The sequence below is a fragment of the Aythya ferina genome (genome assembly GCF_964211825.1).
Source record: "Aythya ferina genome assembly, chromosome: Z".
In the NCBI taxonomy this organism is placed as follows: domain Eukaryota; kingdom Metazoa; phylum Chordata; class Aves; order Anseriformes; family Anatidae; genus Aythya; species Aythya ferina.
In genome coordinates, this window is record NC_140299.1 from 74182456 (window position 1) to 74209130 (window position 26675).

Below are 26675 nucleotides of genomic sequence, written 5' to 3' on the forward strand. Positions count from 1 at the left end.
CCATGGCCGGGCGGCAGCGGGGGCGGTACCGGCCATAACCGCCCGCCCCTGCCCGGCGGGCCGGGCCTGCGCCTGACAGAAAGGCGGCGGCGGGAGGAGGGGGAACGGGAAAGGGGCCGGGGAAAGGAAGAGAAGAGAAGGGAAGGGAAGGGAAGGGAAGGAAGAAGGGAAGGGGTCGGGGCTGGGCTGGGCTGGGCTGGGCTGGCGGCAGCGGCTCCTCCTCGGTGCGCGGTGGGGACGGGGAGCAGAGGCGCAGCCGCGGCGGAGCGGGGATGGCGGTGCTGGCGCTGGCCCTGGAGGGACTCGCCATCTTCGGGCTCGTCCTGTTCGTCGTGCTGTGGCTCATGCACTTCATGTCCATCATCTACACGTAAGCTGAGGGGCGAGAGGTTTTGGGGTATGGGGGGGTATCTGGGGGGGGGGGGGGGTAGGGAGGGACGGGGACGGGCCCCGCAGCTCGACCCCGCAGCTCCCCGCACACCCCTTCGTGCTGGCTGAAAAAATGATAAAAAAGAGAATATTTTAAGTAAATAAATAGATAAAGGGGTCGGCGTTCAGGCCCGGCGACCTTGCGCCGCCGCCTGGAGTGCTGCTGAAGGGGGGGGGGGGGGGTGAGGTAGGGCGCGGGGAGGCCCCCTCCTCCTCCTGCTTTTAAATTTATTTTATTTTATTTTTTTAATTTATTCTCGGTGGTTTGGTGAATGATGGCGGTGTGCGCAGGGTGTCGTGTCCCCCCCCCCCCCCCCCATACCACCAGCACCTCCAGGCCGGTGCTGGGTCGCGGGGTGCCCGGGGTCTGTGTAACAAAGCGTGCTGAGCCCAGCCCTGGATTCAGCTGGGTGCAGGGCGCTGCCCCCGAGGGGAAGGGGCTGGGGGGGGCTCCTCGCCCCCTGCACGAAGCACCCGGCTTGTGCCGCTGCCTGAAGCGAAAGGCCGCTGTTGCATCACCGCAGGCATCGGAGAGTATCGAAATTTGCGCTAGGATCAGCGGTGTTTCGGTGCTGGTGAGCTGCAGGGGTGCCCTGTGTGGGAGCACAGGCGGCGGCTTCTGGACAGCGCTGAGCCAGGTGAAAACAGCCCCTCGCCTGCCAAAACTTCATCCAGTGCGGGAGCGTGCGGCGGTGCTGCCGCTGCCCATGAATAATGAAGGAAGAGCGGCAGCTGTGAGGGGCAGGAGACCCACAGGGAGACACAGGAGGAGACATGCGAGAGGATGAACAGCAGGTTTGTGGCGAGAGGGGAGCCAGGGGGCCGTGCAGGAGGGGGATGTTGTTGGCAGCCCTCGCCACAGGACCCCGCTGTGGGTGGGTGACACCAGAGCAGGGCAGGCAGGGGACACCCAAGGGACTGCAGCCCCTGCACAACCCATAGTGGGGCAGGGATGCTGCCAGAGGGAGTGCAACCTGTGTGTGAGTCACGGCAGAGCAGCTGCACCTGCTGGAGCAGGGAACAGCTAAGGAGGAAGGAAAATGAGCAAGCAGCGAGGTGGGGCAGAAGGTGGCTGTGCACTGACCACGGCCGCCTGTCTCGCCTGGGTCAGGAGGGGCTGAGCGTAAGGTGCAGGGAAGCACGAGGAGCTCAGGTGGGGAGGAAAGGTCTTTGCCTGAAGCCGGGTTTGGGTAAGGGAAACAAAAGGCGCTTCTCTGGAAGTTTGGTGCTCTGCTTTCTTTCCTCAATGCCCAAAACAACGATTAATTTTCCCCTAAGTGGCAGTAACTCGAAGTGAGAAGAATTCCCCAAGCTGAGGCTGCTTTGCCTCCTCCAGGAGCTGGTGGAGAACACGGGCAGCGGCCAGACCTGACATGGCTTGGCCCTAGAGTAAGCGCCGTGGCTGTGAAACCTGGGCAGAGCTGTGGGTTTTGTCACTGGCAATTTGTGGGGCGCCTGTTGCCTGCGTGTGCCACCCCTGCTTGGTACACAAGGCAGTAACGGGCTGGGAACTCGCCAGCTGGCCGGGCGCTTGCCCCGGGCTGTGACACCCCTGGAGAAAGGCGTGCTTCCAGCAGGGCTCCGCGGGGACCGGCCCCGCAGATCTGGGTGCCTCTCTGCTGGAGGAGGGCCAGCAACAGGGCTGTCTGGTGCAGGAGGGTGTCCCTCGGGCAGAGCAGCTGGTAGCTGACGTGACCAGCTGGCGAGCTGTGGTGGAGGGCCCTGGCCATGTGGAAAGGGGACCGCTGCACCCAGTGTGGCCACGCAGCTGCCCCTCGCTGGAGGGGAAATTAAAGAGCTGGAGCAGTGGGCGGCTGAGAGCTCTGAGGTGTGCAGGGTCTTTGCTTACACGTGGGAACTCCTCTGGATCGCAGGGAGAGGGTGTAGCATCAGAGCAGAATTATGTTTACCACGCACGGAAAACTAATTAAACTGTACCCGCTACAGAAAGCAAGGGAGGAAGATAAAAGTAATTACTCTTGCCGTTTTCTCTTTGCGTGGATGATGCTGTTGGTTTAACACTTGTTAAAGCGATAGGGGTAGGGACTGCTTGTTCTCAGCCTGTGCTGCGCCCAGCGGTGCTTGGCTGGTGGGCTGGAAGGGCTGATCTCTGCCGCTGGAATGATAATGCCAAAGCTGCTCAGCAAAGCTTTTGTGGCCAAGGCAATCCTCAGGCTGTGGTTCCCCTTCAGCATTTCGGATGCTTGATTTAAAAGGAAATGCCCTACGAAGATGTGTGAATTAATTAGATAAATGGGATTATACATCTGTTAAGAATGTAATCTTTCCCTGTTTTTAGTTGCTTCCGGCAGTTGCCAAGGTTAAGGTCATAGCAGCATCTCAGCTCTGCTGGTTTGCATTGCAGTGGCTTCAAAGAAGATACAGGTTTTGGATATCTAGGGTGGCATGCAAGGTTTTGGTCGGAGGAAGAATGCCCACTGTCTGTGCTCCCATCAAGGCACTTACTGCGTGGGATACGAGTCGTGCACGGTTGTCAGCTTGGTTCTTGACGGCTTTTTCCCCTGCCACCTTTCCTCGCTGCGAATGGGCTTGATTTATAAAAAGTGCAGCGGGTTTGGTGGATTTCATGTTCCTTCGAAATAAGCACGTGGGCTGGAGCAGTGAAATTCAGGCGGCCCCACTGCTAAGCCAAAAGGTGATCTCTGTAAATTGCCTGAAGTATGTGATTATGAAACCAGTACACGCCGGGTGCTCACCGTGTAGCACTGACTCAGTGGAGTAAATGAAATGAACACAGGCCAAATGGCAGTTTTTTATTGCTAGTAATTAGGTAAAGGGCAGTTTGCATGTATTTGCTCTGTGTAATAAGGCAGTGATGACTGACCTGTTTCAGGCTCTACCCTTCATGCCCAGCTTGGGTCCTTGGGCAGGACCCTTGCGTGCGTATAGCTGCTTGGGTCGGGGCTGAGACACCGATCCAGCAGGAGTTCAGTGCTGGAGGTCACTGGATGTACCAACTCTGAAACCTTCTGAAGCTGTGTGGACAGCCAAAGCAGACCTTCAGAACTAAAATCAAACCCGTAGCTGTATCTGGAATGAAAGGAGTGCAACACGAAAAAAGGATCTTATGATATCGGCTGAAGTGTTATTCAGGAGGCCGAGGAGTAAATCGTAATTTATTTCAAGGCTGCTAAAATATCAATGTTGAGTTAATGATGCCTAACTATCATTCTGATGATGTGCAAACAGTGGAACAGAAATTGTCTTAAATCGGGGGGGAAAAAAATAAAAACAACTGAAGCTGCTTTCTCGGGGTTTATGGCACTCTAATACGTCCTGTATTTCTGAATGACTGACTGGCAAATTCTGTGGCAGCGGGTTTGCTGCTTTGACAGCGTTTTAAAATAGATGGTTCTAGTTTAATAATGATGGTTTTCTGAACTTTGTGTCGCTTCTAAAATAAGACTGGCAAACAAAGTCTGTAGAAGCTAGAAAAAGCCTGACTTAAGCATAACCCGATCTGTTTCCCTACCGTGTCTTCCGCCTTTAGTCTAGAAACGAAAGAAAGCTCATGTTTTACAGTTCTCTGAATAACTTGACTTGATTATTTCAACTTGTATGCCGCGCAGAGATGTGTTGCTAATGTGTTTTGGGCACCAAAGAGAGGATGGGACATCTTCGGAGATGTTTTGTCTGCACTGAGCTCTGCCAGTGCGAGCTCACAAAACCTCAACCTGCTCGCAGCTTCCTGCTCTGTTTTCCTGGCCCTCGAAATGGGACTCGTGGAGTCCTGTTCCAGCCCTGAGTCTCCATTGTTTTTGTACCTGCTGTCAGCAGCAATTCCAAGTACAAGCACCTCATTTAAATTATTTTATTACTTATTTTTTCCAAGGGATCCATAGTCAGTCCGTACACAAGTTGTTCATTGTGCTGGTTCGCCAGGTATCAGCGGGAAGGATAGTACCATATCATTTCATTGATAACTACTTGCTGGTTTTAGCTTCTAATTATACTTAAAATGTCTATATGTTAAAGAGTAGCCAGTGATTAAAAAAAACCACAGATTTTGTATTCATGCACTGTTCAGGTATAATTAGGTGTACTATGCCTTGTCTGAGTGAAACCCAAGACTTCCAGAAACATAAGTGTAGTAAAACTCCTAAATCTGACTAAAAACATATCTAACACCCCTGGTGTGAGTCATATGCATCTAAGGATGAAGTTCAGTTTACAAAGATACAGAAAAATCAAGTTTTCTTCTAAACAAACACCAGCTCCCTTCCCCCCCAGCATAGCTGGTGTTTGATTTCTGCTCTTTGTGAAGTCATGTTGATCTTTGGGTTAATAACATGTTACTGTAGAGCAACTGTGACCTTTCCTTCTTAACACAATGATTCTGTTGTCCATATCTTATTGTCTTGTCCCCCTGTATTTGTATTTGTCCCTCCCTTGCTGCTCAGTCGATGATTTGTGTCCAGCCCTACCCTGCTCTGCTCTGACATCCTTGCTCGTGTCCTTCTGACCTTTCTGCTTGTTGGCACGGCGGCTCCTTCCTTCAGGCTGTCTTGGTTTTCCACCGTCACTGTCAGTGCCTGGCAGCGGATTGACCAAAGGAGATGGATGAGCAGTAGCGATTCCCTTCGCCGTGACAGGGCTGTGGGTTTTTTTTTTTGGTTTGTGGCACTGCTTCAGAGGCAGCCCTCAGACAGAAGCTACGAGGGGAGGAAGCACGTGCTATCACGTACCGCCAGGCGTAAGCGAGCTAAGATTTGGATGAACTTCCCTGGAGATAATGCGAGTCCCTGTTTGTGAGATGAGAGGTACCCTTCCCTCTTGTTGGTGATCAAACAGAAAACTGAGAGATGCGTGCTGGAGCTCCTCCAGGAAGCGGCTGGGAGGTTCCTAGCACATGCAGAATGCTCTGTCTGTTCTTGGGCTTGTTTTTCTTCGCTGCTCAGATGAATCTGTATTGAACTCAAACCATTTAGGCTGAAATTTTCCATGCAGGTGAATAGTTTTTTCCAGCTATGCAGCTGATGACAAACAAACCTGATCTGAAACGTTTGGTAGCTTTAACAGCAGATTGTCACCTGCGGTCTCATCTGTGTGGAACAGAGAGTGGAGTGAGCTCATGATCTCCATTAGTAATCTTTCTGCAAAAATGCAGCGGGTTAAAAGGAAGTAAAAACAGAGCTTGCATGTTTGACCACAGAGAGGGACACCAGAGAGTTAGGAGAAGTCGGGCACTTCTCTGAAACTTCTGTTTGGTCTTGGGTGACGCTGCTACCTTCCTGTGATGCTGGTCCCTACTAGCTAGGGACTGATGGGGATGGAGGTGGTGTGGAGGACGTAAGCTGTACATGTTGCTAATCTTAGACAACCTCAAATTTACCTGACTCTTGTAGTCACCAGGCTTAATTTTAGGTGATCTGTAGGGAAAGACAGACCTGGAGAAGGCAAGTGTTAATTTGTGAGTTATATGCACTAAGCTTGTGATTGGGTGTTTCTGGACTAGAAGGAAGGAAAGCAAAACAGCAGAGAACCAGGAATCTGAGAGTGGTAACAATGTTGGAGAAAAGCCATAATGCTGTAGCCAATTAGCTGATTTTTTTTTTAATGTTATGTGTCAGGAGGATAAGGTACAGGTAATAAACTGTGGGGAGGCAGTGTAATATCGGAGGCTCTTAAAGTGGATGATTTGGGGGAATCCAAAGCCAAAATTAAAGACTGTCTGGGGTAGGCTTAAAGGAGAGCAGCTGTGGCAAACCTGCGGGTGATATCCTCAGTATGTTGAGAAAGAGGGGTGGTGGTGGTGCAATAAACGTGGCAAGTGTGCTGGTAGGGCCAACCATGTCTGCTTGGTGAATGGCTTGTGTGGAAGGGAAAGATGGAAGGCTGCAAGATTTGGGGTATACAAGGCATAAAACCAGGTTAAAGGGAGCGAAATGGATTGTGCTACCAGTGTAAGCTGGGGTCTTGGAGGCCAAGCAGCATCCAGCTTTGCCTGCCAGCTGCAGAGGAAGAATCTGAGCAGTGGGACGAGGAAGAAGATATCTCACGTGCTGGCTACCATAACCTTAATCAAGATCTCACAAAAGGGGAAAGAAGCTGAGGCTGTCTGTAAAGCAAAGGTTGCCATAAAGGTGCGTGCAACTTGATGAAGTTGTGTAGGCAGAAGGTGGTAGATGGCCATGACAAGTGACTTTAAGAGTGAATTTGTGGAATTTGTCAGAACTCCTGTGTGGCATGCAAAGTATGTAACTAGTTTTTCTCGTTTGCTAGAGCACTCCTGAAGTCAAAAAAAAAAAAGTAGTGTTAAAAGTAGTCAAATTCATCGGGATTGTAATTTTTTTCTTATAACTGAAAGAAGTTCTGCAAGTTTGATGCCCCTAACATTGGTCTTGCATTTTACTGGAGACTATGGTGTAGAAAAATAATTAACGTACTTCAAATATTTCGCAATAGATCAAAAAAGCCTGTAATTTTTGCTTATTGCAAGGTGAATAGTTTGCATTTTCTTAAATACGCTACTTAGAGTTGATAAAGATCGAGGCTAGATTATACCTTCTTGTTCTTGGCTTGGGCTAATTCATACCTTGAGTCAAATTACTGAGGTTGTAGCATGCATAAAACAAGTCTTACGTTGTCTTCTGGGCAAGTAAGGTAAAACATGTTTACAAGCGTAGGCAAATGCAGAAAGCCGCAGTGAAGCATAGTACCAAGTAAAAGACTGTCTTGGCAGTGCTGCTTGTAACTTTTTTTTGCTTTGAAACTGTATTTCTTGAAGCAGTTTGACCTCACAGGTGCTCCTATGGACTAACCTTTTTTTTTTTTTTAATTTAAAAAAATTAATTAAAACAGCTGGATAACTAACAACACATCTCTGTTGCTGGTAGTCGCTTTGGTCTATTTTAAACCATTGCTTGTTCCCCTCTTCAGAAATACCTCTTTGAAAACCAAAGTCTGTATGTTTTGTTAGTTGTTTGTTGTTTTTAACCCCTTGGTAAGGCTTCTGTCAGCAGTGTAGTCCATGGAGAAGGAAGCTGTTTAGGTGAAGAAACATCAATTTTCGTCTTTGCAAATGTCCTATTTGTAAGTACTTGTTCTGGGGTGTTGTTTCATTCTGTCTGTGTAATAACAAATTCTCAGGTGATTGTTGCTATGGTTTGATAATGATAGCGTGCTGCCCTTCATTTTGAAGAAGTATTTCTCTGGCTGTATGCATACCTTGCTTGTAGCAAAATCAAGATGCTGAAAATTAGACTTCGGTCAACATGCAGAGCTATTTTTGAGGAGGTGTCTTAAGTGCTTTCTGCCACAATAGTATTTTTTTTTTTTAATCCGAAACATGTTTTCCTTGCAGACTCTGCTGGAGTAAGAGTTAAAGCAGAAATCTTTCAGACTTGTCTCCATCGTGAGAGCACGCATGGTGAAGTGAGAAATTCTTCCTCCCGTGATCATCCTCGCAGACACGTGTTGGGCTGGGGGAGCGGGGGAAGCAGGCAGGGTTTCCAGGCTGCAGGAGTCTTCTGCTGGCCTCTCGCCTGCCTGGCTCCAGAGAAGGAGGTGGTACAGCTGGTGGTGGAGATGCTGCGGTGAGGGCTGTACCCAACAGCCTTTTGAAACACCAGCGAGGTGTTTCAAAACTGAGAGGCTCCGTGTTCCCTTTCAAACATCTGTAACGGGGAGGTGAAATGCACAGGTTTCACAACAGCATTTCCAGGCAGATAGTTTTACGTAGATCATGTAGGAAGGAAGGATTTTTTTTTTTCTTTTAGGGCCTGTGACCAAAGTGTTGTGTGTATATTTTTGTGGCTTTTTGGTACAGAAGGCAGATGAAATTTGCAAAGGTGGTTTTTCTGGTTCCCATCTGCTGAGGGAGTGGGGGGATTACTTCTCTGAAGCCTTTAATATTGTGTTGAGTATAGAAATTACTCTAATGTTTTCTTTGGAAGGTTTTCATAATTGCTTTCTTTATTGGAAAGTCTTGAAGGTCCCTTAAGACCGTTGCAGAGAGCACTGACAGCCCTGTAGGCCAGACAAGGTGTGTAGCTTTCTTATTATCTCAGTTGATACAAGGAGGGACTGGGACTGTGTGTTCAGACTTGAGTACATTGGTGTTTGGGTGAGGTTTCTGCTGCTATTTTGTACTCTGGAAACATTGTAAACATGAAAATGAGTTAATTAAAAAAAAAAAAAGGGGGGGGGGGACTGTCAACCACTAAAATAAGGAGAAAAGTATTGACAGAGTCTGTCTGATTTGTTCATGCCATCTCTGGCCAGTCATTACTACAATTCTCTTACTTGCCGTTAACTGTTTTGGAAGCTTTCAGGGGGAAGAAAATGGAAAATGTTGATGAGTGGCACGATGGGAGCAGTAAGGAGCAGCAATGGGTCTGTAGGAAGCACCTTATTTAATGTTGAGAAAACGATGTTGTCATTTAAACTTGTCCCTTCTGAAATTAATAACGATGTGCTATTTTCTCCCGACAGAATTGCAAAATAAGTCAGAAAACTTTTTTGATTCAGGTTTGAACTGCATTATCTCACAGTGCAAATCTTACAAAGCTTTATTTAAAATTTTCATGCTTTTTTTTTTTTTTTTTTTTTTTTTGGGACTTGCTTCTGTGCTAAGCCCTCACTGCTGCGAGTGGTTTACCTGGCGCAGAGCTGTGGCCGTCCGCTGGAGGTGCCCTCATAAATAAAACACGGGGTGCAGTCCTCTGAAGCTGCCTGGCACTCGTTGCAAGGAGTCTGTATCAAAAAGCACTTCTACTTCTGTGCCTTGCTGGCTCTTCATTTGCTGCCCAAAGGGATAATCTAAATCCCCTTCCACCCCTACACCTTCCTAAACGTTTCTGCCGCTCTAATCTGCCTGTAGCGAGCGTGTGGCGACGTGGTGACTCAGAGCAGCAGCGAGCTCTTTCCGTGGGGTAGCTCTCGGTTTGGTCAGCCGGCTGATCCAATCTATCCCGTGGCCCTGGCTGCTTTATAGGGTGTGGGGAAGCAGAAGCCAGGCGTGAGTGAGCTGCTGTTTTGATGGCAGCCTGCAGGTAGGCTTCGAGCAGGACCAGGTTCGTTTCAGTGCTTGCCATGATCCAGCAATGGCTGCGGCGCAGGCAACGCGCGAGGCTTTTGTTAAGCACACGGGCAAATTGTGCAGGACCTAGGATTTGGATGGTAAAAGGGTTCCCTTTATGTTTAACTGCAGCCCATTGTATGGGAGCCTGATTGTTTCCCTTTTATCTTGTGGGCGTGGGGATAAGAGAGGGGAGTAGGGAAGGAATTTCTAGATTAAAAAAAGGGGGGTGTTTGCTAGAGGTTTTCAGTTGAGGTCTAAACTGTTTGCTCTTACTTATTTCCAAAAGATAAGGTTTTTTGTTCTTTTTTCCTGCTTCAGCTTTTTTCAAACACGGAGTTAAAAAAAAAAAATAAATCAAAATCTAAAACCCCACCTTTGAAAAGGCTGCACCACCTTATGCATTGCCTGTGCTGAATGTGACTTCTGTGATAACATGTTAAGCTGTTCAGAAAGCACCTCGCAGGGAGTTTCAGCTCTGTATGAAGGCTTGAAGTTAAAAATGTTAAATTGCACGAGATAAGGTTTTTATTGTTCTGCATTGTATGGTTGTACTTGTCTTTACCGCCCGCTAATTGAGCTCCTGATTCCCAGAACTGGAAGAGCAAATTGATGTTTGTGTTCTGAAAGCATTTCCCTCCCGAAAAAGTGTCATCCCCACAGCCCAGGTTATGCCTCATTCCGCCCCTCCTTGAGACCTTTAATTCTGCGTTTTTCTGTGAGTGTGTGTGGAAAGCCTCTTCCATGCAGCCATGCCAGGGAGAGTGGCATGTCTTGTAAGTGGCAGCAGTGTTTTCTACCAGCAGCTGATACTGGTTAGCCCTTCTGGTGGGCCAGTGAGGACAGGGAGCAAGCTGGAAGGGAGAGGATGCTGCGAAGGACAACTTCTGTGCCAGCCAGCTGTGGAGGGGTTTTCAGGGGACTGGCCCTCATCCCACTGCAAGTGTATTGACACCAAACAGGCAAGGGAGAGGAGGAACACCAGGGGAGCCTTCTCTTCGCTGTTAGTGAAGCTGCTTGATCATCCTGGCCATCATTTCAGGGTGTGTGCTTGCTAAACTGCATTGAGAAAATGCTGACATGATGAATGGAGTAACAGGTGATGTCTTCTGCTTACGGATCTGTTTTGCAGTTTTCAAATCCTTCTGAAGTCGAGGAAGGACCCTAGGAAAGAATAGTGTAGTAGGCCTCAGAGTGCTCAGTAGGATGTCCCTTAAACCTGGTGAACTCCTGCTTTTTACCTTTCTGCTTCCAGAAGAAGAGGAAACCATCTCCCTCTTGTTTCTCATGCTCCGAGCCCAGATCTGGTATTCCATCGCAGATCCTGCTCTCCACAAATCCCTGTGTGAAATGATTCAGCTGACTAAGATGGGAGCTGACCAGAGGGCGTGTGTGTTTGTGTGGGTTCAGAATGACAAGCAGGGAAAGCAGCCTCTTCCCAAAGCAAAGATCTCCTGGGCTATCTCAGCTGCCTGTGCACCACAGCCTGCGAGGCTGCTTTGGGTTGGAAGGGACCTTAAGGACCACCCAGTGCCACGGGCAGGGACCCCTCCCACCAGACCAGCCTGGCCAAAGCCCCATCCAGCCTGGCCTTGAGCTGCTAGCCCTGAGTATTTTAATTTATTTCCCGTGATGGCTGGTCAGTTTCTCTGGTGATGGTAGGTGTTCAGCTGTAGCATTTCCACTCTTCTTCAGGTTGTGTCAATGCACAAGTCGTCCGTATCGGTGTAAAATGATGCTGCTTGAGTGCGGCGTGACGAGTAGCAGGTCATCTGATGGCTTACCTGTAGGGTAGCAAGCTACCATCGGTGCTACCCCACTGAACTGTGCTCTGTTAAAATTCCCAGTCTGTGGTGCTGTGTAGCTGGGTGGATCCTGGTCATGCCACGTGCCCCGTTTGCAGGTTTTTTAGGGCTTTCCTCACTCGCAGCGTGTGTAGGCTCTCCTTTATGTAATTCAGTCACCTCCGCAGTCCTGCACGTCAGCAGGGCTTGTGCTGTAACGCCTGGCGAGGCTCTGCAGTCCTGTCACTTGCTGCATATTCTCTGTCACAAACCTTTCCTTTTTTTTTTTTTTTTTCCTCTCCTTTCCTCCCTCCATTCACTCTTCTCTTCCCACCCTGTTACCCTGTTCTTAAGGATTTTGCCTCTGTATGCAAAGCTTATGTGTGCATTGCTACAGTCCATTTAAAATGGATTTTTTAAAAATTTTTTTGCCTTACATGCCTCTTACTCCTCCTTTTCAAAGTTACATTATTTGCTCTCCCTTCATACTTAACAGCAAACAAGGGCATTATGTTTATGTGAACATTGGCAAGGAAATCATTGTGGTAGCTTTCTGAACTGTTAAAACTATTACTTTCCTTGTTTCGCTCTGACTGTCCCTTCTCTGTTAATTGTTCTGCAAGACAATTCCGGTTCACCTCTGCAGTGCCCAGGCTCAGGCTTGGTGACAGCGTGAGGACAGTCATCTGTCTTTCTGTCTCTTGGACCAACCATTGCTGGTGCTCTCTGTGCTGAGCTTCTGGTGTCCAGCTGCAAAACTCGTTCAAAGGAGCGTTCTGGGGAAGCAGAGGAAGTAACACGTGAGGATGTTGCTGTCCCGTTTCAGGGAAAACTGTAAAGAACTCCTGGAATCTCTTAGTAGATCAATAGCTTCCCTTCATCAGGCACATTCTTCAGGAGCAAGCTGCAGGAACATGACCTCTTGTTTTGCCATTTAACTAGGATGAATTCCACTCAGTGGACAACCGCCTTATTCTCTTTTTTAGGCAGCATCTTGTGAATTGTAAAAAAATTTAATACAAAATATTATTTCAGTCTGAGTACTGTGCATGTTTTCATACTACTGCAGCATACAGTAGATGAGAACTCATTTTGCAAAGATTGATATTGTAGTAATTTGCAAATGTTACGTTTCAGCAAATACTTTTTTTCTGCAGTTACTTAGATTACATATTTACTTCATTAAAATTTTATTGTGTTCTGGCCCACTGAGAATTTAATTTTGCATTAATTCACACAGGAGCGTAGAATTAAACATTCATGTTAGTGAGTTGTGGCACGGTTTTAAATTTTACTTTGTATATTTATTGCTGAAATATTAGTGATAGTCTAGATTTTTTTCTCACTTTATCCATGATTCTGACCAGGTCTGGTATCTAATTTTTAGGATATTTACACTATAGTTGATAGTTGTACTTTTCTCGGAGATGTTTAACTGTTGATTCTGCTGATCAGTTTTCCCCTGTGCTTTCAGCTTGATTTAAGTTTTGCATAATTTAGTATAGGAAAAATAACATGACTCTTCTTTTTTTTTTTCTCTGTTGTTTACAGTAAGTTGTTTTTCTGGTTATCCCATTGTAATACCAATAATTCTAAATACTTTGTAGGAAGGCAGGAAAATCTCATCTCCCGATTAGACTGCAGAAAGTGATACTTTTACTGTTCAAAATGTGTACAGTTTGGAAGTTTTATCTGAAATATATAGAAAGTTGAATGAGGTTGAATTTAACCTATTCAGCACTGAAGTTCTTTGGGCATTGCCTCTGACGTGTTAACTGTCATCAGGTCTAAAAATGCTGAACAAACCAAGTTTTGAAGCAGTTTTTAACTTCCGAGTTCCTTAGTGTTTACAGTATTTTGAGTAGAGTTCTCTAGCGTATCTTCATTCTTTTATGGTGATGTGTTATTTCTCTTACAGGCGTCTTCACCTAAATAAGAAAGCTACGGATAAACAGCCGTATAGCAAGCTTCCTGGTGTTTCACTTCTCAAGCCGTTGAAAGGTGTGGATCCTAATCTGATCAACAATTTAGAAACCTTCTTTGAACTGGATTATCCCAAGGTATGTATATTATTTTCAGTCTTTCTTCTTATACCTTCTTAACTGGTATCAAGTGTTTATGTTAGAGCTATTCAACTTGATTGTATAGTGAGTTGTTCTTCCTTCCACAGCTAATGCATAATTACACGTTTTATGTGTTCCAGACAATAAATATTGCTCTTAAAAAAGCTGCTTATGAAGAAACATGGCTAAGACTTGGGAATAAAACATACTCTAGACATTAATAACAAAGAATTGCTCAATGATGAGATTATCCTATAAAAAAACGTTGAGGTGCAGAGTCTCCAAGCCACTTAGCCACTGCTGGAAAATAAATAGTTAATAAAAGCTCCCATTTGCTCTTGAACACTGTTTGACTTTGTAATATTAGTGATAAGTAATATATGTGATAAGTGCCAGAGTCTGTCCTTGCTTTAAGGACTGTACAGCATAAAGTAGAAATGCTTGCTGCATCCTTGGGTACCTGGCTTATGCTACCGTGTGTGGAAAACACGCTATTCCTACTACAGGCCAAGATTTTGAACCCAGGAGATATTAAGACTTTTTTCTCAGTCTTTCTCAAAACCATTTCTGGTAATGTTCCTTCAGCTGTAGAAGGCTAAAGGTATGGGTAAGCTCTACAGCAGGTTTTTGTTGTGTGTGCTATTTAGGAGTGAGTTCAAAACTGTCTGGTAGGGTTTTAAAAAAAACAACAAACAAACAAAAAAGAAAACAACAACAAAACACTTGGAACTTACTAAAAATTGGATTGTTCTTTTGTAATGACATCCATGGCCTTTGAAAAGCTTGAGGCACGCAGGTTTGAATCCTTTGACTCACTGAAAAGTGCAATAAAGGTTAAGTGTAGCCAAAATAAATTAAAGCACGCTTGAGGCATTCTTTATATGCTAATATTGCAAACAATGCAAAAAGCTTGCAACGCGACCTTAAGACATTCTATGACTTTAATGAGCATCTGAACACTTGACTACAAATACTTTTTTTTTTTTAACCTACTATGCATATTGAAATTTTGGCAGAAATCCCCCCATTCCTGTTATATCCAAATGAACCTGATTCTAATGTTTATGTAGATAAGCATCTTTGTATTTCTTCTGCTTTAGTCATATACTTTGTAGCTCTTTAGTCTGTTACTGTACACAAAGACTATTTACTGTGTAAAAGAATTTTTCTCTGTACAAATGTTGGCGTGTCAAAGCTTTTTGTTCTTTCTCGTTGAATTTCTTTCAGACTGTGAATATAGAAATGTCAATGCAACTGTGGATGGAAGATTAATTTTACAAGTTACCAGCAAAAATAATTGTTCTTTTGCATATTTAATTGAATCAGCAGTAAAGCGCTAATTTCTTCAGTTGGTAATTTTCCTGATGTTCAAGATGTCAGGACCATTCTATAATAGTGGAAGGACCTGCCTGCTTAATGAGACAGGTCTTTTGCCTTTTAAATCCAACTTCTTATGCTGGTAAAAAATAATGTGAAGCAAATATTACTGACTCTTTAGGTTAGCAGGCTTTAGGCTTGCACTCTGAGACATAAATGTGCCTGTCCGGTAGTCTGTAGCGCTAGACCAAGTCTTACTAGCTACTATTTAGTGGTTAATGATTTTAAGTTTCCACAACCTAACTTTTGATTGCTGTATTTTTGTCTCTATCTTTTTTTTTCTTGAATGTATTTATTCCATTTATTTTATTCAAAACTGTAAAAACATTACTTCTTACTGATTGAAAACATCAGAAATGGTTGTCACTGAACTCAGCTCTTGAGATTCAGCTTTATTTTTGATTATGTAAAATAAAGTTCAGGTAGGTGTTAAAGCAGTGTGAGGGAGATTGAAGTAACTGTCTTGATCAGTAGTTGGAACTTCTCATTTGGCATAGCAATTGTAAATAAGATTCAACAATAATACTGTTCTTAAGCTGAATTTTTAATTTTTGGTCTGTAAAAATGGCCGCTAGGTTTCTTGATCAGAGATCTAAATTTTCTGAATGTTCTTTGTATGGACCTCTATTAACTTCTTGTAATGTCAAGTAAGGAGCATTCAGGGAATCTCTTGCAAATGCAGAAACAAATGTTTCCTTCCAAACTTGTAAAGTTGTTTCAAAACATTGTTGAGTGATTCTTAAAAAATGCCACTTTTTCACTCTAGTGTCTGTAGTTCATGTAATAAGCATGTAGATTGCTGAAACTGCTACAGTTTTCCTTTACCTCTTGATAGTTTTTCTAACTGTTTTTCTGTTGATGAGGAAAATGTATACACATTACGATGGCAAGATGCATGTCCCTGAGCTTAGCTTTTTTATGTGCTTAGGAACACACTTACTGGTCTCAAAGGATTATCTTCTGTGCATCTACATCTACTACAAAGTAAAGAAAGGGAAGATGCAGTTTGATGTACAATAAAGCTTGTGTTAACATCTTAGGGAGTTCTCTTAGGGGTATAAAAAGAAACCTGACTGTCTGAATTCCATTTTTAAGTGTCTTCCTTGTTTTGTCATGCAAGCATTCAGAGCATTACAGGCTCTGTTGGTAAAGATAAAATTCAATCACAGTTCTGACATACTAGAGTTTGGAAATTAACGTATGTTGACTGAAAGTCAAGATACAGATTGCTTGGTCTGCTGTGAAAGCTAACGCTTTCATGGCTTGTATCATCATTTCTTTAATTATTTTGTGTACTGTAATTTCATAGAGTGTAAACTCGGTTTTAAGATTCGTATGCGAGCAAAAATGGCAGTGAAACAAAAAATGTTACCTTTTATGTGTACCAGAATATCTTGTTTTGTGCCCAGTAAAAACGTTTCCAATAACAGGAAAATGAATGTTCTTAATGACAACAGTTTATAAAGAAACAGGTTTAGGTTCTTCTCACAAGCATGTGGTTGCACATTGAAAAAGTCTTATTTAGCTGTAGAACAACCCCATTAGTTTTTTTTTCCAATTCTATCCCAGTGCTCTTTATTTTTTCAGTTTGGTGTACCATTAAGCTTTATTCCCTCAGCTATACTGATATTGTGTGTGTGTGTAAAAACAAAACAGAAAAACATCTGTGCATTTGTGTACACTTCTGTTTTTCTTTTTTTACTAGTATGAAGTACTACTCTGTGTACAAGATCATGACGATCCAGCTATTGATGTTTGCAAAAAGCTCCTTGGCAAATACCCAAATGTTGATGCTAGGCTGTTCATAGGTAAGCAGCGCAGCTCTGGGGTGGGACTCTAGCTTGAAAAATCTCTTTAGGCCTTCAACTCCTTGTACAGTATTCTGCAATAAATAGTTGTCTTGTTCTGACAGCGTTGGTTCTGTAGCTTAGTCATCTGTTTGAGAGAAGTATAGAATTAATTTTGTATTCATAATTTGAGACCTCGTTTTAAAAACAAACAAAACCAAACTGTAGGAAGAAGCATTTGTGCAAGCCCCTCCTCACCCCCCAGCTTTTTTCTACTAAATCTGGAATTCATCAGTTTAAATCCCATCTCTGTGCTGAACTAAACATGCAGGAAGTTACTTAATGTTGTGGGTGTATTTGAGCTTGAGGTGTTACAATAATCCTTTTTCACCAACTTGGAGACTGTGAGTCTGTTTCTTCTCTTTCTGATTATATTAGAGGAAAGGAATAAGGCATATTAGAACTAAATACTAGTTTTAACTAGAAAGCTATAATGCTTCTCTGACATGAAATAAACTGAATCATATCTGTTAGGAGCAAACTGTCTCACTGTTCTTGCTTCTGTTCTGTATTTTTTTTTTTTTTTAATAAAATTGGCCTAGAGCATAATGATCGTGATCAGTAGTAGCAAACAGCATTGACCCTACAGAATGTAGTAACAAGCTTTTTAGTTCTACTGTCCTTTCAATGTCATTAACCTTATTACCCTGGCATTATGAGGAAGCACTTGAATCCTTTTCCTTTTTAACCCTCTGCATAATTGTAGTAAGAGCTAAAATATAGAAGTGAAGGAACACTTAAAATTTTAATCTTTCTATTAAGTTGGACTTAAAGAATTGAGAGGTTAGATTATTCTGTTTCAGTTAACACATCTAAGTATTTGGAATATTGAGCCTAGATTGTAAAAAGCATGCATTTTATGTACATTTTTTTTTTAGGTGGCAAGAAGGTTGGCATCAACCCCAAAATTAATAACTTAATGCCTGGCTATGAAGTTGCCAAATATGATCTGATATGGATCTGTGATAGTGGAATCCGAGGTAGGTGGGTGTTGAAATGTGATGACAATTGTATTGCTCTTACTTGCTGCAAGCAAGCAGTTGTGTGGGATTGTTTTAAATGAGAATAGAAATAGAAATTCTGGAAAGATATTTTCACAGAATAAAGATGCTTCATCTCTAAAAAGTATAAATACCATTTAAAAAAAAATATTAACCTGCTTTCATTCTAATTGCTGTTGATCATAATAATGCTAATCATAATTACTGTTTTACTGACACTGTTGCCCAAAACTACTGCACACTGAAGTGTACCTGCTCTTCATAATAAAATGAGTCACTGCATTTTCTGTAGAGTAGCCTCTTGCTAATGACAGCACTGTTCAATGAATTGTTCTCTCATTTGTCACTTAGTCACACCAGACACACTGACGGATATGGCCAATCAAATGACTGAGAAAGTAGGCCTGGTCCATGGGCTTCCCTATGTTGCAGACAGACAGGGATTTGCTGCTACCCTGGAACAGGTCAGTGCAATGCTTTTTTTTTTTTTTTCCCTAACACGCTGCTGGCTGATTAAAAGTTGTATAGTGCCTTCTGCAGCTTTTAAGTGAAGGGATGTTTCATTTATTTTTAGCTGCAGTTACACTTCAGACTATCTAGGATAATGTTTAAATGTTTGAAAATTCAACCACAGTCCACTAAACATTGATTGAATATTTAAGTTTGCAATTCCAAGAAAGAGTGCAGGATTTTATTTTAAAGTTAATTAAAACTGGAAACTTCTTCACTGCTTATTCAGAAAAGGCTATTCATTTCATGTTTCCTTTTGAATAGGAATACAAAAATGGCTGTATGCCAGAATAGTCCTTTTCATACAGTGTCTTATTTACAACTCAGCGTATAAGCAGCACCTTTGAGAACAGAACCTAAGCAAGGCATATATGCTGTTTTCAGATAGTAGTCGCTCAGCTGAAAATACCAGAAAGCTGGGAGAGATCCTGAACAGAAAGTAGCCTTGTTTGTTTACTCAATATACTAGTAGGAATGGTTTTCTTAGAAGAACATTTCCATTCCATTTCCATTCTATTAAGTCCATTTAGACTTTCAACATCTACAGCTGTATGTAGCAGGAAGTTCCACAGTTACAGCCACCACCACCTTGTTCACCCTGAACTTTGTTCTTCTGTAGTGTACTTCGTGTCTCCTAATGCTTCATTTGGAAGAGAAGGTGAACAGCTGATTTCTGTCTATCCTCTTTATATCACTTATGTTTATCTGTCCTATTCTTCCCTCTCTCTATTCTCAGTAAGTTCTCTTTTGTAGAATGAAGAGGTTGAGTTTTCTTGTTTATTCCTTTTGTCTCAAGGCAAGTAATTTAATCAATTATCTTTTATTCTAAGCTGGCATGAATGAGGCGTTATGGCCCTGAGTCTGATGTTAGTCAAAGGCAAAATATGAGAGACAAAAGTGCAGGGAAATTCAGTGGAGAGAGAGCAGCTCGTGTGAGTTTTCTGCAGCAGAAAGTCTGAATTGATTTTTTTTTTTTTTTTTAAGGGAGCAAGAAGCAGTAGCACAAAATTCTTAGTATTGCTGTTAATCTCCTTAGTACAGTATTTCATCTCTTGCTACTGTATTCCTGGAAGAGCTTTTTCTTCCCGTATCCAGTATGCTGTAAGATCAGCATGGCTCTTCTGGAATGAATTAGTGTATTAGTAAGACCATCAGTGGGAAGAAGTAATGAGAGGTGCTAATGCTCAGTACCAACTGTCTTTCTGTAGAAAATTGCTGGTTCTATATTAGATCTTACAAAAACATAACTTGCTTACAATCTGAATTTTTATTTTGCCTATTTCTTCTTGCATGTACGTTAAATAAACAAAATTCCACTGGTTCTATACCACCGTATAGTAAGCTTCTTTGAGAATGTATGCAGAAATTTACTTGATGTTTACAAGGAAGCAGCATATCTTTTTTTCTATAACCAAATCTATAAGTGATTGGTAGTATGATTTTTAGTATGTACTTCCTGAGAACAACCTCTTAATTAGAAATTAAATACCAAATTAAATATGGTAGTTCAATACATGGATTTAATGAACAGCTTACATTTATAAAAACAGCACATATCACTATTAGATTTATCAGTTTTGGTGATACTTTAGATTTCTTATGTGGGTGGTGAAGATCTTTCCAAGTATATCATCATAATTGGCCATGTCTAGATTATTTTTTTTCCAAACACTTACAGGAGAAAGCTGTGGGTAGTACTTGCATAAATACAGGTAGATCTTTAAAAGTCTTATTTGTCTTGTTTTTGCAGGTTTATTTTGGAACTTCACATCCAAGGTCATATATTTCAGCCAATTTAACTGGCTTTAAGTGTGTGACAGGAATGTCGTGCTTGATGAGGAAGGATGTCTTGGATCAAGCTGGAGGACTGATAGCTTTTGCACAATACATTGCGGAAGATTATTTTATGGCCAAAGCGATAGCTGACCGGTAAGATGACTGGACATTGCTTATTGCTTTAAGTGCAGTTTTAATTCTTATTTTACATAAAGGCAGTTGGGTCAGTTTCACATGTATACAGCAAACAGATTTTACATGTGCTTTGTCCTGTCAATGTATTCTTGGAGAAATAACTAAGTCACAGTGCACTCTATTCCTTTGGGAAAAAAAGTTTCAGAGAACTTGGAGTAAATATTATTCAAGTGGTATTTGCTACCTTCCAAGCAAGAGACTTGATAAAATCTGCTCAATTTGTTTTGCTTATGTATAAAAATGTGGCATATATACCAAAGAAACTTTCCAAGTCTAATAAAATTCTTAGATGTTTGTTCTAGAATTAGTCTTTGCATTTCTTATTTGCTCTTTTTTTAAATACACATTTATATTTCAGGGGCTGGAAATTTGCAATGGCCACGCAAGTTGCAATGCAAAACTCTGGTTCATATTCTATTTCTCAGTTTCAGTCCAGAATGATCAGGTAAAATTTAAATTTTTACTTCTCCCTCTCACCTCTTACTTGCGTCTGATGGGGAAAACTTAAATTATTTTGATAGAAGTTTGGCTCTCATCATTTAATGTAATATCCAGAATGATGAAGTTCCAATGCATGGCCTGAAGCACTTTTCTTGTTGGTGCTGAAAGAGGGGTGCTGGCTTTCCACAGAAGTAGGACTAGGATATTAACATCTTAAAAAAACAAACAAACAAAAAAATAAAAACCTTAACAACAACAACAAAAAAAAAACAACACAACAACTTTATACCTTTTAAATACTATGCACAGTATGTTTGAAAGGGAGATTTTTTTGCCATGCTTAATGTGGAGGTGTACATTAAATGAGATTAAACTAGCATTGAGAAAGACCCTGTCGGCTCTTCACCTGATGAGTCTGTTGAAGAGACATAAGGAATTGTATATAGTTGGAACTTATTTATTTGTTTTTCCTAGGTGGGCCAAACTGCGAATTAACATGTTGCCTGCCACAATAATCTGTGAGCCAATCTCAGAGTGCTTTGTTGCCAGTCTAGTTATTGGCTGGGCAGCTCATCATGTGTTCAGATGGGATATAATGGTATTTTTCATGTGTCACTGCTTGGCATGGTTTATATTTGACTACATTCAACTAAGAGGTGTTCAGGTATGTAGCTTTTTTTTTTTCAAAGGTTATGAAAGTGTTTAGTGCCAACTACTTCAGCAAAAAGATAAATGTGGTTGTAGGGACAAAATACTTCTCTTGACGTTGTCAAGGAAATACCAGGTCAAATACTGCTACCCCTACCCACCTTCCAGCTTCAGTTATAGAAGCATAAAAGGAGGGTGTAAGTGTGCTTCTTCGTAATCTTGTTTTCTGAGTACACCTACCTCTACATAGGCTCTGAAAGTTGGCTTCTGTGTTGACTTTACCTCTTCTGCATTTGTTTCTAGTCTGCTCTACGTCAGCATGTCCAGAATTTTTAAGCTTTTTTTTTTTGAGTCCAAGAACAGCAGCTTTGTGGGATTTTAGTTTTCTTCCTTTCTTAGTTGTTCTTTTGTCTTGTATGACTTGAGGCTTATATGTACATTTTAAGTATACGATTACTTAGTCTTACTCTATTTTGATATTGAATAATGGATTTATTGTACAGATGTAGTCTTCTAAAAATAATTCTTTTCCATCACTGGAAGAAGTGAAACCTCAGCAAAACTTTGAATATAGAAGGATGTCACAAGTCAGTACAGCATTTGCTGTTTTAATGCTGTAATTCCTTATGCTATTTTTTCTGTGACCATATTCCATCTAAATCCGATCCACGATTGCTTGTGTATACAAATTTATCAAATAGCTCTCGTTATGAAAAATATTCTTTTTGTAGCCTTAACAGTTACTAGAAAGATAAATTGGTTCTGCTGTTGATTGTGTAGAACACCAACAGGCAGGTTTCACAGTCACCTTTCTGAGTCCTCATCTCACCATGCGTGACGTGTACATGGAATAGGGGAAGAGCTTTGTGCCTAGTCTTCCACTTCTGAAGCCTTCTGAAGCCTCCTCAGTTTCCAGCTCTGCATGTGGCTGGAAATCCTCAAAGGAATAGAAAAGGCAGAGGCTCTAAGCTCTTTTTAATCCCACTTTTTTCCAAGGCTAAAAGCTTGGAGTTTTTTGAATTTCTCTCCTGAGAAAGAGCAGTGTACTTCTCCCATGTAGGTGCTGCTGTTGTGGGGTCTGTGGCAAGAACCTAGTGCCTGCTTGAACACAATTTTACAGAGCGTCAAAAGGAAAAAATATTTACACTTTTCCTTGCCTTTTGCTCAACACAGAAGTCATTCTTTGAACCTTGTGGCTCATTCTGTCAAGCTTTGCATGTTTAAATATGGGTAATATTTTGAATAGGAAAACTTTATTGGATTCAAAGAAGTTTATTGATAACGTAAATCTTTTCAGTAAGCTTTAGTATAGACTTGTTAAAACACTTGTGTTAGAGATAACTCCAAAATTCCTTTGGAATAGCATGTTTAAATATTTGTTCTTACGTTCCTAGGGCGGTGCTTTGTGCTTTTCAAAACTTGATTATGCAGTAGCTTGGTTCATCAGAGAATCCATGACAATTTATATCTTCCTATCTGCTTTGTGGGACCCCACTATTAGCTGGAGGACAGGACGCTACAGATTACGTTGCGGAGGCACTGCAGAAGAAATCCTTGATGTATAGCCACAGCTTTGTAACTGTGAATGTCAAAAGAGAAAGGGGATCAAAAGTATTATAAATTGTTTATATAAGTACTTTTAAGAAAATCTACCTTCAGTAGTTTTATTACTTGTATGTTTTGGTATCTGTTCCTTAATTTATTTTTGCATGGCACTTGCATCTGTGAAAATACATCTGTAGTTTTGGCCAAATGGTACCTTGCTCCTATGTACAAGTAGAAATGGTGAGAATTGGTCCTGACATCTACTTGCTATGTGAATGCTCTGCAGTAAACTAATTAAAAATTATACGTATATCCTCCTGGATATGAACAGCTTCTTACTCCATGGTGTACTGGCCTAGCAAAGCCAGGGGTCACATAGCTATTGTCCAGCTGGCTTGCACAAGGCTACACCCAGTAAAATCACAGAAAAAGTATGTCTGATTTCTGTCATATCCCACTAAATTGAACCAGTAATAGGACCTCGGGAAAGAAGCTCTTAAATGCTTTATGCCTACCTCTTGTAGTTGCTGCAGAACAAAACAAATGGAAAGGTAAAAACGCTTTGCAAAAACAAGCTAAAGTGAAGCTGGAGTCTCGTGTTTATATGTATATATGAAATACTTGTCATTGCAATGAACCAAAAGTGGACTGAGTTTGATAGAATGCATTGAAAGGAATTATTAGACAGTCATGTATTGTGAGCACATTTTGGCCAACTCTGATCTGGTTCGGTCTTGAACCTTGTTAAGCACTGTGCTGTAACTAGCCTAGCTGGTCCCCTTCACTATTTCCATCCTTTTATAAGGGGTGTTTTGTGTGAGTGGATGCTTTTAGGGGGGCGGGGGGGTCACTAGGGAGTGGAAAGGAGCAGAAATACATTTCAGAAACATTTCACATGAGCTATTTTCTTACACACACAATGTCTTAAGAATGTAATTTCATGATGCAGGTATTTAATAACTTTTTAAAGTGAACATACATACCTACACTAGTATCATAATTAAGTATTCAATTGCAGTAGTTATTGTGAATATATTAAAGGGCTGAGTGAGTTTGCTGTTACTGATTAAAGTTGTAATCTTAATTTAAATATCAAACTAAGTCTACTCTTGGCTTTTTGCCTACTACTGTTAGTCTAGCCTTTAAATTGGACTTTTGTATTCCAGTGGTATGACTAAAAAGACTAGATTATAATGCATGCCGTGTTTTCTGACCCCTTCCCTGTAGCTTGGTTTCCAACCTCATTGTGAGACTTCCTAATTTGTGGTGAACTGGACTTGTTTTCTTTGAACCTTTTAAATTAAAAGCAAAACAAAAAACACAGCAAAGCTAGAGAGGGATGTTGCATAAGCCTTTTGTTTTCATAATTGTATTTATGCTACTTTACTTCAGATGGGATAGAATATTGCCACCATGAATGTGAGCTGTTAATAATAAGGCTGAAGCCAACAAAGCAGCTTTAAAAGTTGGATTATAACGTGTAGCATATTAGCAATAATGATGTGTATTTATAAAAATGGATACTTTTACCTTACTGAGCCAATCCCTTAATTGTCATATGCTACACACTAGCGTAATGTATATGTATGTGTTAAACATACTCTGGGCCAAAATGCTTTATCCACCTTAATATTTCTTTTGCCTTATGATACAATGGAACTTCTTTTAATGGGCATTTCTGTATGAACAAAGGCTTTTGATGCATGCTTCATTCTTTTCATGTGAATCAGGAAGAAACTTTTCCTGAGGAAAGTTGCACACTGAAAGCTAGTCTAGTTGTGACCCACGAAAACATTGTTTTTAAGAGTTTCTACATAGTTGAATTTTGCTGACAACGTTTGTATCTTTGTTTCATGAAGTTCGATGCAATTCATTGCGCTGTTGAAGTGAAGCATAGCTTGCAACGTAGCATTATGCTGATTTCTATGCAGGCAATGGAACAGAAAACCAAAAAAGGCTGAACAGGCTTCATTTTAAAAATGTAAGTGGGGATAACTGTTTAACGGGTGCTTTTGTATTAGTAGAGCCATCTTTGGTCAAGAAAACTGAAGCTTAAGCAAATAGTTTAATTTGAGTATTGTCTGGTTGATTATGGAATGGAAACCAACACTGTCAGATGCTGTAGAAGATGCTGCAACAGATCTTTTAAAAGTTAAAAATGGCTAATGTAAAGTTGTGTTGATATACAGATATGTAGAATGTACCATGTTTATTTAAAATCATTGTCTTGTTTTTCTTTTATTTAAAAATAAATTTTGAATACAATGTTTGGAATACATTTTTTTTTTTTGCATTTTGTTCAATGGCATTGTAAAAAGGCAGCTTTGATTTAAAGCGTTTATGACAGTTTTAATGGGTTTCTTTTCTAATTCATCTTCACTGCAATAAATGAGAGTGCTGTGGTGTTTTTTTTTTTTTTTTTTTTTTTTTTTTTTTTTTACACCTATGCCATCTGTTTTGGATTTTACATTTTGCTGAAATTACCTTTCATGTGCCTAAATCTTTTGAGCTATCCTTAGGTTTTTATAGAATAACTTCAGTGTATGGAAACGTCATAACTGATCAGATAGAAAACTATCTATTGTCACTAATCAGCCTAGATTAAGGCTTTATAGATAGATGTCTTTGCTATAAAACTTGTAGAAATTGAGGAGTAGCATTCATACTTCGCTTTGAGGCACTACTGCTGAGAAAGCATTCTGTGCTTGTGCTGTCATCGGACTGGTATTTCTTTTCCTTAATACATCCTCTAATACCAGTTTTCATGCAAATCTTAATAAGAGACTGTGCACAACAGAGCTGCTGGAGTCTGGGAGGGATGGTGGAAACAAACACCCCTGGAATCGTTTGATAACTGCTTATAGAAACACAAATATTCCTGAATGCATTTCGTGCTCAGTGCAGCTGCACAGCACACAGCACAATACTTAAATCCCTCTTCCGAGTCCTTTTATTAATTTCCTCCCTATTAAGCAATGCTTTGGCTTTTATTCTGTGCTTTCAAATGAAATATTTCCCACTTGAATTCCTTTCATTGCCACTCTTCTGTCTCCTGATAGTGCTGACTACCTTCATTTCCTGTTTTCAGGGCTTGAACAGTTGATGCCTGCTTATATCCATCTGCTTTCATATCACTTCTGAAAGCTATTTCATTCATTGTAAAGGCCTCTTACTCCTCACACAATTATTTTCTTACCTCATTTTAGGGTAGGTCTGAGCTCCAGGCGTTGTCTGGTTAATCTTGTCTCTCAAGAGCTTAAAAAGTGGACAACAACAGTGTCATGTAGTAACAAAGAAACTTCCATAGTGCTACAAAGTGACTCGAATGCTCTTGTAGAGTACCTAAGAGTGACTTTTAAGCATGTCTGAAAAATAAAAACACTTGAAAGAGAGGATAGCAATGTGTAGAATAGCAATGATTTCAAACTCAATCCAGATTTTGGGTCTGAAAATGCATAAAATGAAGTTTGTCACGTGTGAGTCTACAACTTAGACATTCAGAGTAAAGGTATAAGTTTAAATGATGAGAAAACATGCTCATTTGGAATAAACTACATCCCATGTCGGAATTGTTTCACAATGCCAAATGTTGTTGCGTGTCTGGGTGGGTGGGGAGCTTCCCCTAGGAAAGCAACCTCCACACCGACTGTACATGCAGGCTGGCCTTGGAGGAGGTATGTATGGCTCCTCGCTTGGTGTTGTAACTCTGCGGTGGCTCAAATCGGTGATCGGGGATGTGCTCTTAAGGAAAAACTAACAAAACCACGCCCAGACTGGTTTTGTGGCCCCATCCCAGCCTGGTGCCAGCTGGAGTTAATTCCTGTGGGCGAGTGGAAGAGGTCAGGCTCCAGCGCTCGTCTGGCTGTGCAGGAAGCCAGCGAGCCCACTGGAAGCATGAGACAGGAGCTGTCAGAAGAGGTCTGGTCACTCGGCTTTGACATGAAGAGAGTTATTGTTCGTGACTTGGGTCTAAGTCCTCCGGGCCTGCTAAACTTGGGTCTGCTGACAGGACTGCAGCA

At 41.7% G+C, this 26675-nt stretch overlaps 1 protein-coding gene across 1 annotated transcript; it reads left to right on the plus strand.

Moving 5' to 3' along the window:
- Positions 1 to 209: 209 nt before the first annotated feature.
- On the plus strand, positions 210 to 24930 carry UGCG (UDP-glucose ceramide glucosyltransferase). The gene is made up of 9 exons (XM_084504490.1): positions 210 to 370; positions 13172 to 13313; positions 16399 to 16501; positions 17419 to 17520; positions 17893 to 18005; positions 19802 to 19980; positions 20381 to 20467; positions 20938 to 21127; positions 22506 to 24930. Exons 1-9 carry the CDS (start codon positions 273 to 275, stop codon positions 22674 to 22676), a joined length of 1185 nt encoding a protein of 394 aa, XP_084360616.1. The 5' UTR covers positions 210 to 272; the 3' UTR covers positions 22677 to 24930.
- Positions 24931 to 26675: the final 1745 nt, after the last annotated feature.